The 10,771-nt window shown below is 38.3% G+C and overlaps 1 gene segment (V, D, J or C); it reads right to left on the bottom strand.

The window, feature by feature from the left end:
• Window positions 1–2,841: 2,841 nt before the first annotated feature.
• LOC138809165 (immunoglobulin kappa variable 2-28-like) lies at window positions 2,842–3,630 on the bottom strand. The segment is given in 2 exon segments: window positions 2,842–3,173; window positions 3,559–3,630. Coding segments are annotated over 2 exon segments (381 nt in total).
• Window positions 3,631–10,771: the final 7,141 nt, after the last annotated feature.

Raw genomic sequence — 10,771 nt, 5'->3', positions numbered from 1 at the left:
AGTCATGTTGTTGACAGTAATAAGTCGCAACAATTAGGCTGAAGGCTACTTATGGTGAGGGTGAACTCCAGCCACATCTATTACCAGTGATCCTTGATGGGACCCCAGATTGCCACCTGGTTTCTCTAAATATCAGGAGGTCAGTAGGTTTCCCTGGTGTTTGCTGACATCCATTTTAATTAAGTGCTAATCCCCTGACTGGCCCTCCAAGGGATAGTGACATTTTCTCCTAGAGATGCAGACAGAGATGGCACTGTGTCATCTGGATGTCACATCTGGTACCTGATACTGAAAAAACAAAATCAATAATAATTCATTTATTGGAAGATTTCCTTGAAGAAGCCTTGTTTCCCATGTTTTGAGGAAATCTAGGCATTATCTTCCTTTACGTGGGACCCAGAGCAGCAGGAGCACCAGGAGCTGAGCAGGTGCCCTCATGTCCATGCTGTGTACTCACAGATACAGACTGGTACTGACTGCTGCACAGGGTGTGAGGAGCCTATTATGAAGTTCTAATGCACTGTGTTGTGTTCTGGGCACATGCAAATCAGCAGGGGATAGTAAGGTGGCAAACAGTCCATAATGTGCCCAGGTTTCAGTAAGGTCTACCTAAAAAGAGTAGTGCAGCTGTGCTAGCAGAAAATGGTTGTCCCTTGAATCCAGGGAACCAAATGACTTTATATCCTGTGATTTTAGAATTGTGATTTCCATGTTGTTCACGAAATGCTTTTCATGCTAGCCTTTTATAAAAGTCAATCTTTCTGAAAAAGATGGTTTCAGAGATGTACAACTAATTATTTTCAGTGATTCCCTGACTTATCAGTTGATTTTTTCATAGACTTGTTTGTTTAGTTATCATGAATACAATTACCTTATTATACAGAGATGGAATAAAATAAGACTGTTGATGATAGATAGCTAGATAGATGGATAGATAGATAATAGATGCATAGATAGATGTATGGAGACATAGAAAAAATGATAGTATATAAGATGGCGCTAAACCAAAAGAACTCCAAGATATGGAAACAGGATGTTTTTCTTTGTTGTTTTTGTTTTTAATATCCTATGTGAAGCTATTTCTTTTTTCTTTCATTTTTGTTTTCCTTTGGTTTTTCCCTTGTCACTGTATTTATTTCGGTACTGTGTCTTGTACTTACATTATCTGAATTGGGGAAGGAAAGGGGAACAACAAAATCGTGGGACAAAGAACAAAGTGTGAAGCAATCCAATAGTGATAAGCAAGAAGATATGTTGGAAATGATCTTCACAACTTGGGGGGAGAGATTTGGGGGAAGGGAAAGTGGGGAAAAAGTGAGGGAAGAATAACAATGTTCTACTAGAAATGTACTCATTACCTTATATATGTAACTAATCCCTCCTTACATACCTTGAAAATGAAATTAATTTAGAAAAAGAAAGAAAATAATAGAAACCTAAAACATTTAATGAATGACAAAAAACTGTGAAAATATACTATGAAATACTTTGAATACTATGAATATACTTTCCTCTGTCCCTTTAGTGGCTTCAGGTATAGGATTAAATAGTGAATACATAGGCTCACATAGCTTATCCTTAGAATGCTTTTCAAGCTTAAAATGAAACTGTGTGCACACAGAGTGCTAACGATAATCATGTTAGCATGCATTCCAGACTTGCATTTCTCCAATTTATGTTACTTCAGTGAATTCAGTGCATCTAAACCATTTTTTTTCCAGATGAATTTGAGAGCCTCGTGATGAAGCAGTTTACACCACTGGAGAATCCACCAAGTCTTGGGCTGTGCAGTGTCATAATTCCAGGCCTCTGAAAGGCTCATTACAAGGAAATGAGAAATGTTTAAATTAATAGAAAAGGATGCAAGACACACACTTATATATTAATGATGCACTCATGCCAGGTTTCTTTAAATAAAATGACAGAGGCTGACTAGGGAGGGCTGTGAATGCTGTGCACAGTGAACAAGGGCTCAATCTCAGACTTCTGGGACATATGAACACTCTTCAGGGCTTCCCTACACTTCACTCACTGTCTTCACAAGAGACAGAGCCCCAGGACACAGAAGGCCTGAGACCATTGTGTAGGTTCCAGTACTGTATCAGTCTCACATTGATACAGGCAAGAAACAGTGCCTGAACCCTGATTAGGGCTTGTCAGTCATGTAAGTTTTGGGGAACACTCAGGTACAAATGGGTTTCCTTCTTCTGAAGAGAAAGCATAGCATGTGCTGTGGTTTTGGGCTTGATGGAAGTTTGTGGTTTTGTTTTGTTGGTCGTGGGGTGTGAACTTTGGGCTTGGGCACTGTCCCTGCACTCTTCAGCTCAAGGTGAGCGCTCTAATGCTTGAACCACAGTGCCACTTCTGATTTTCTAGTGGTTTATTGGAGATAAGAGTCTCATAGAATTTTCTGCCTGGGCTGGCAGACAGATCCTTAGACCTCAGCCTCCTGAATAGCTAGGATTACAAGCATGAGCCATTGGTGCCCAGCTTTTGATGGAAATTTAAGTTTCATTATAAAGGGAATGAAATCCTAGAAGAAAGCTGATTCTTCTATTACTGGTTAGCTATAATACTATTTAAGAGACCTATAATTTTTTAGTAAATATTTCATGATTTATCTGATATCTCCTTTTTTTTGTGTTTTCATGATTGTTCTCCTGTTCTTTGTAGATTGTATGTTGTCACATTATCACACATTCTTTATCTCCACTCATAGTCACTCCCACATTGATTACGGTATCTTCCTCTCAGCGCAGAGTCAGACCATCTGCTCTGCTGCTCCCCAGACCAGCAATGTGTGAGCACAGCCCACTGCCCAGTCAGAAGGGAGGTTTTTGTTCAGGGCTGTATCACTGTGGGAGGAACATGTGTACGTTGCAAACAGTAATAAACTCCAACATCCTCAGCCTGCACCCTGCTGATTTTCAATGTGAAATCTGTGATTGCCCCACTGCCACTCAATCTATCTGGGACCCCAGAATATCTGTTGGAAACTTTATAGATCAGGACTTGTGGAGACTGGCCTGGTTTCTGCAGGTACCAATCCAGATAGGTCCTTCCATTGCTGTGCAAAAGGCTCTGACTAGACCTGCAGGAGATGGAGACTGGCTCTCCCAGGGTGACAGGCAGGGAACTTGGAGACTGGGTCAGCACAACATCTCCACTGGATCCTGAAATTAGAATAAGACAGGAATGAATATTGATGTACAAACATAGAGATACATGCATTTATTCATTATATTCTGATATATATTGCATTTTATTCATATTTTATGCTTTGATTCAAAATGTAAAACAATAAAATTAAAAGAACAGATATTATAAAGCATAAATAAGTCTCTAGGTGTCACTGACAATTTTCCTTCCTAGCAGAGTCTTCATCCAAGCACAGGTTCTAGCTCTTTCTGGAATATTTCTCACTCTCTAAGACTTAAACCTCACTTGTCCCATCATGGATAACAAGATCTGCATGTATAAAACATGGATGGGGCACAACTGGATTCTGAGAGCCCATCTTCCCACCCACTGTCATTTCTCACTTCCTTTTGCCCTTACCAGAGATCCAGAGCATTAACAGCCCCAGCAGCTGAGAGACGAACTTCATTTTTAGGAGTGAAATGGAGTCTACACAGTTCAAGACAAGTTCAGAGCTGAGCCTTTATCTCAGACTTAGAAAGGAAGGTCCTCCTTAGGGAGCAGTATGCAAATAGCCAGGTGGGTGCAACAGTGTGAGAACAGCCAAGGGGTTGGTAAGTCCTGGTCTTCTGAGAAAAGTGACATCAGATGTGTTCTGTGTTTGGTGATAACCAATAAAATTACATTATGGCTGCAGTAGTGGGAAGAAAGATCCCACTGTGAAAGTATTTTTCTCCAGAGAGTATAGAGTACACATGCTCTCACACCCATAAAACAGCATCAGGGACCCAATGATATGCAGGCTTAAGTGTAGGATCATCTCTAGGAAACAAATAAATACCATGCCTTAGCTTCCATGAAACTCCTCAGCAAGTCTAGGGAAAGGCACAGTACCCTGCAGCCTCAGAGATGCTCAATGGAATTGACCACAAAGAGCAGAGAGGTAAGTAGATGAAGAGGCATCAGATATCCATATTTACTAGATGATTTGTTCAGGGATCTTAGACACAAGTGTTATAAAGTCTGTTTCCGAAGGAACTTTCTATGAAAGGCTTAGGGTAAAGAATTGACAAGGAAAACAAATTTTCTCATACAAGTAGTGTCCAAATGGTCTTTATAAATGAAAAGATAAGGGTAGAAAGTGTGAATATATATAGAATTTTAAGTGCAATAGTACCCTGCCATTGTCCCATACTATATTTATAAAGCAAATTAATCAAAGGACTTTTTAAAAATCCTCTCTGAAAAATGGCAAAACCTCCCATGCTTCTGGATTGGAAAGATTAACATCGTGAAAATGGCAATACTTCCCAAGGCTATCTACAAATTCAACGCAATACCTATCAAAATTCCAACCTCATTCTTCAAGGAAATAGAAGAGGCAATCCAAAAATTCATATGGAACAATAAAAGACCCCGAACAGCAAAAACGCTCCTCAACGGAAAGAACACTGCTGGAGGAATATCAATACCAAATTTCAAACTCTACTATAAAGCTATAGTAATCAAAACAGCTTGGCATTGGCATAAGAACAGACCTCAGGACCAATGGAATAGAATTGAAAACCCAGAAATGAACCTACAGACCTATAGCCATCTAATCTTTGATAAAGGAGCTAAAACAATAGAATGGAAGAAAGACAGCCTCTTCAGTAAATGGTGCTGGCAAAATTGGTTAACTACATGTAGAAAACTAAAGCTAGATCCTTATATATCACCCTGAACCAGAATCAACTCCAAATGGATCAAAGACCTTGAACTCAAAGCAGACACTGAAAACATTACAGGATGGAATAGGAGAAACCCTAGGTCTCCTTGGCTCAGGTCGAAATTTTCTGAATAGAGACCCGGAAACACAACAAATCAAAGAAAGGTTGGACAAATGGGATTGCATAAGATTGCAGAGCTTCTGCAGGGCAAATGACATAGCTAGCAAGATCAATAGAAAGCCCACCGATTGGGAGAAGATCTTTACTAGCCATACAACGGACAAGGGTCTCATATCTAAAATATACTTGGAACTCAAAAAATTAAACCACCCAACAACAAATCCTCAAAGAAACAACTGCCCAATAAATAAGTGGGCGAAAGACTTAAAGAGAAGCTTCTCTGAAGAAGAAAGAAGGATGGCCAATAGACACATGAAGAAATGTTCAACATCCCTAGCCATAAAAGAAATGCAAATCAAAACAACATTGAGATATCACCTCACTCCAGTTAGAACAGCAAAAATCAAGAACTCTAACAACAACAGATGCTGGAGGGGATGTGGACAGAAAGGAACCTTACTTCATTGTTGGTGGGAATGTAAACTTGTTCAACCACTTTGGAAAGCAGTATGGAGGTTCCTCAAAAGACTTCACATAGATCTCCCCTATGATCCAGCAATCCCACTTTTGGGCATTTACCCAAATGTATACAAACAAGACCACACTAAAGCTCCCAGCACAACTATGTTTATTGCAGCATTATTTACCATAGCTAAGATATGGAACCAACCCAGATGTCTCTCAGTAGATGAATGGATCAAGAAAATGTGGTATATATACACAATGGAAGTCTATGCCTCCATCAGAAAGAATGACACTTCCCCATTTGTTAGGAAATGGAAAGGCTTGGAAAAAATTATATTAAGTGAAGTAAGCCAGGCCCAAAGAAACATAGGTCCCATGGTTTCCCTTATTTACAATATCTAGTATAGGTATGAGTCAAGTGGAAAAGGTCAGATAATGTGATGTTAGGAAAATGAACCCTTAAATATGTATTTTAATGTTTTCGTTTCTTTCATGCATGTGTTTCTAATGCCTTTATAAGATTATTTCTTTGTTGCTTTGTATGTCCCTCCCCCACAGTGTAACCCCCGCTTTCACTTAATTTGACGTCAGTATAACATGTGGAGGCGATGGGGACAAACAAGTCGTTTAAAGATTCAGGTGGACCTGTTGCAACAATGAGAAGTACAAAATGTCATGTCAAAGCAAGCTTTACAATGTCGGTGTGGGGGGGGAGGGGGGTATGATTGGGTGGGGTGGAGGGGGGAGGCTGGGAAGGGAGGTGAAGTGTAAACAAAGGAGGAGGCTGCAATGCTTGGTAAGAAATGTATGCATTATCCTGCCCATGTAATTGTAACCCCTCTGTAAAGTATGTTCTCAAATAAAATAAAATAAACAAAATCCTCTCTGAAGTATAATGGAAAGTTGAATTCATTCAAGATGCATTGCACTCATACACGAATATGTTGGGTTGAATCCCCTTGGTATATTTCAGGATAATTAAGTATATAAATATATACATGCATATATACATAGTTCTTATGATCTTATATTAATATGAAATATTTAAATGTCTGCAGTCACAATCAAATTAACTAGTCTCTACTTTGTGTATCCAAATATCCTGGTCCTATTTTGAGGCAGAGCATCACCTTTGAAGAAGGAGCACATGAAGAAGGAAGTTTGTTTTGCTGCTCCAATAGACCGATTTGGCCTTTGGAAGAGGTGCCTTGGGAAGTGATTAGGTCATTGGAAATCTTGCACTGAGGATGGTTAAATCCACTCTCATGGTGTGAAGCAGTTCCTGTAATAGTTGCTTATTAGAAAATAAATACAACCACATACTTGGCCACTTCAACCTGCAGCTAATTATCTCTTTATTAACTCACCATATTGTTCCACAGACAGGACAGGCCTCACCTGATTACAGACAGATCAGGATACAGCATGTAGGTCATTTTGTCTCTAAAACTATGAGTTAAATAAAACTCTTCTTTGTTCAGAGCTTATGCCAATAACTTTTGTCCTAGTAAAGAAGTGATACAGATTCTGTGTATGCGTGTGTGTTTCTGTGTGTGTATTTGTCTGTGTGAGAGACAAAGAAAGAATGAGAGAGAAATAGAGAGATCTAGTTTATGTAGAAATGATCATAAATAGGCTGAGTGGTAAAAAGCATCCCCCTACCACTGATATTCATCTAAATACAACTTTCCTAAACCTTACAGAGATCATTTGTCAACTTCCTGTAGTACAGATTCATACTCAGTATATCTGAGGTTGTTAAGTTATTTTGTGTTTTTAACATGCCATCAGTGATGCTGAAACAAAACTCTGAATAGGAAAAAATAATATTGCATTTATGTTTAATTGTATTGCTTCCTATGTGTCAAGAAGTATTTCTATTTGAGAACACTTCATGCAAATATCTCATTTTCTGTGGACTGAGATTGACTGAAACTCTTGGTATGGTTACAAGTTACTGACAGGAAGAGGCACGTGTGAACATGGTCTCGTGCAATGCCTTCCAGAATATATTCTGAAAGTTGGTCCATGACCTCACTGGGTCATCAGCTGTGAACTCTCATTAAAATTCCTTCAAGAAGTGCATTTCTCAGCACTCTCTTGCTCACTGCTTTCTTGTGGATATTGTGAATGAGATGAAATTCTCATCTCATATGATATCAGAAGCTTTAAGAGAGTTAGTCCTATCTATCCATGACCTATGAAGTAACAGATGGACCGAGATATGAGTGCGGACATGCGACAGCTTCATACAAATCTCTTCTTTTTAATTATATTTCGTAGTTTTTATAATCTGTAAGTGCTTGTACAAAATATTACCCTAACACAAGTCCATTTATAAGCATTATACATCTTTATCAATGTCACCCCTTTCTTCTTTCTACTCCCTCCCTCTCTATCCTACCCTTTTCTTTCATACTTATTACCATGTATATAAATAAATTTTAATTATGAAATGTGTATTTGTGACTCTGCATGACTGTATGGTACATAGAAGGCTGGTTTATGATTACATTGCTAAATATTGTTGTAATATGAGTCACTATGTCACTGTATATATGTATATACATATATAAGTATGTAACCTACTATATGGTTCCATAGCGTATTAATTATGTCCTATTCATATATTTACATTTGTCTATGTGAGATTTTATTTGAACTAGACTGGAAATCAGGGTGCCTTGATCATTTGAGTCTGATTAACATCATGAGATCAGCAATAGAAAAATATATGTCTCTATTTTTTAAAACGGGGGTATACATTTCTTATTACTTTTGTCTTTGGATTTCCTTAAATTACTATAAAATCATTATTCTATTATACTTTCAAGTGATGAGATGGCAGTATTAAGAAATAAACAAACCGGGTACCCATGGCTCATGCCTATAATCCTAGCTACTCAGGAGGCTGAGATCTGAGGATCATGGCTCAAAGTCTGCATGGGCAGGAAAGTCCTTGAGACTCTTCAATAAACCACTAGAAAATCAGAAGTAGTGTTATGGCTCAAGTGGTACTCACCTTGAGCTGAAGAGCTGAGAAATAGCACCCCGGACCAGAGTTCAAGCTCTGTGACCAATAAAAAAATAAGAAAGAAAGAAAGAATAATCAATTTGATATTCTGCATGAAAAAGAAATTAAGTTTCTGATAATTATACTAAACGTATTTGTTGTAAATATATGAGTAGAAATAAGGATTCTAGAGATCTCTTTGCTGAAGAAAAAAATCCCTTGTCAACAAGAAATTAAAAAATGTTTAAGCTGATAAATTAACTTGTTAATTACATTGTTTAGATAATTGCACAATGTGTGCAATTTCATATTGTACTTCAAATATGGTATACTGTGTCAATCATAAATTCTTTTATAAAATAATGACACTCTTTTCTTTACAAATTTGCTTTTCAAAAATTTTTTTCCAAGCTATACTGCCTTGTTTTCAAAAGCCTGCTTTGACATTCCTAGAATTGATGCTTCTTTATTGAGTGACTACAAAGTTTTAGCACAACATGGACTGTACGTAAACACAGATATGTGTTCTTTTCAAGTATGAAGAGGCATTGTTGGGTGTGTGCTGCTTGGGATGAGCAGGAGAACAGAGAGTCACGATGTGCAGATGCTTTCACTACCTTTCTCCCAATAATTAAAAGTCTTTTTGCATCTGAGCAGCTCTGTCAGCAGGTGGCAGCATCAGGAGGAGCAGCTGGGGCAGCCCAGCTTCTAACTTCTGCTTCCCTGGGAGTTATATGTTATGGAGTGATATGTTATATCACTGTGGGAGAATAACTGCTACCCTGTTGACAGTAATAAGTGGCAGCATCTTTAGACTGTAGGCTGCTGATGGTGAAAGTGAATTCTGTTCCAAATTGACTCCCACTGTACTTCAATGAGACCTTAGATTGTAAATTATTTGCATAATAGATCAGGAGCTTTCCTTTCTCTATTGGTACCAGTGTAAGTCATTGCTAATGCCCTGACTGGCCTTGCAATGGGGACAACTCTGCTCCAAGAGATGCAGACAAGTGTGAGGACTGGTTCAACTGGATGTCACATCTTGCACCTGGTAATGGAACTTGGAAACCATTAGGTATTTAATTAATTATGCTATCCAAGTACTTCCATAAGAGTCTAGCAGCTCTGTTAACATGTGATGAGCAATCCCCAGCATGGTCCGTCCATACCTGGGAGCCAAAGCAGTAGGAGCCCTGGTTGCTGAGAAGGAGCCCTCATGTCCATGCTGTGTGCTGAATGGAGCATTTTCCTGCACAGGATTTGAGCAGCCTATGAAGATGTTCTCAGTGAAATGAGCTGTACTCTGGGCACATGAAAATCAGCAAGGTCTGGGCATGGCTACAATGTGGCAGATCTTAGTGACAAAACAAATGCCTAAAGACCACGGATACCCAATTTGTTTATGTAATAATGTGTTTATTCCAGATAATGAAAGAAAATAATATGTTGTCCTGTGAACTAAATAATGGTCTATAATTTGGGCACTTTCCAAGACTTGCTAGCACTTTCTTTCTTCTTTGTGTTAACGTAAGCCAATCACTGAGATATACATATTTCCAGGGGAGATTAATTTTAGAATTCTCCTGCATTTGGTATCTGTAGATTTTTGTGACACAGGATTCTATAATTATATAATTAATAACAATCATTATTATCCAGACAGAGATATTATAAACTGATAATATGGCTTTATGTAGCAAGAAAGTCAGATAGACTATAGGTAGGTAGAGTGAGAGACTTCAAAATTTTTCATGAAAGATAAAGTCCTTGAAGAAACATAATATGTGCAATAAAGCATTATGATCTGAGATGTGTACACTGTCTGTTGGTGTTTACATTGGTGCCCTGTTCACTCCTTAGGCCATGACTGGTTTCCTTTTCTTCTGAATGTTCTTAACCATAGCCTCTCTCTAGGACAGTTCACATCAGGCATTTCCTCTTTGTTCTTAAGATTAGGAGTGACTTTATATCTAGCTTTGTGAGTATCATGCATTTATATTTCAGTTAAAATTGAATTAACTTTTGGAGGACACTTTTGCCTTTTATCTTAATTACTGAAAACTGTTTTCTGTCAGAAGCTAAGGTGTTCTGTAAATCAGGTGTTCAATTCTACTTAAAATTAACTTGCTCCTTAAGCCTGCATGGTCCTTCATGCCAATACCTTTTGGGTTGTAAGTAAAGGAATTTTTTTTGTGTAGTTGACCTGGAGTTTGAACTCTGGTTTTAGGTGTTTTCCTGAGCTTTTATGTACAAGACTGGTTTTCTGCCACACAAACCACAGCTTCACTTCCACCTTTTTTAGTTGTTAATTGGAGCTAAGGGTCTC

Source organism: Dipodomys merriami, unplaced genomic scaffold (assembly GCF_024711535.1).
Source record: "Dipodomys merriami isolate MVZ:Mamm:240054 unplaced genomic scaffold, mDipMer1.0.p SCAF_489, whole genome shotgun sequence".
Lineage (NCBI taxonomy): Eukaryota > Metazoa > Chordata > Mammalia > Rodentia > Heteromyidae > Dipodomys > Dipodomys merriami.
Note: the sequence above shows the minus strand (reverse complement) of the source record. Positions and strands in the feature narration are given on the sequence as shown.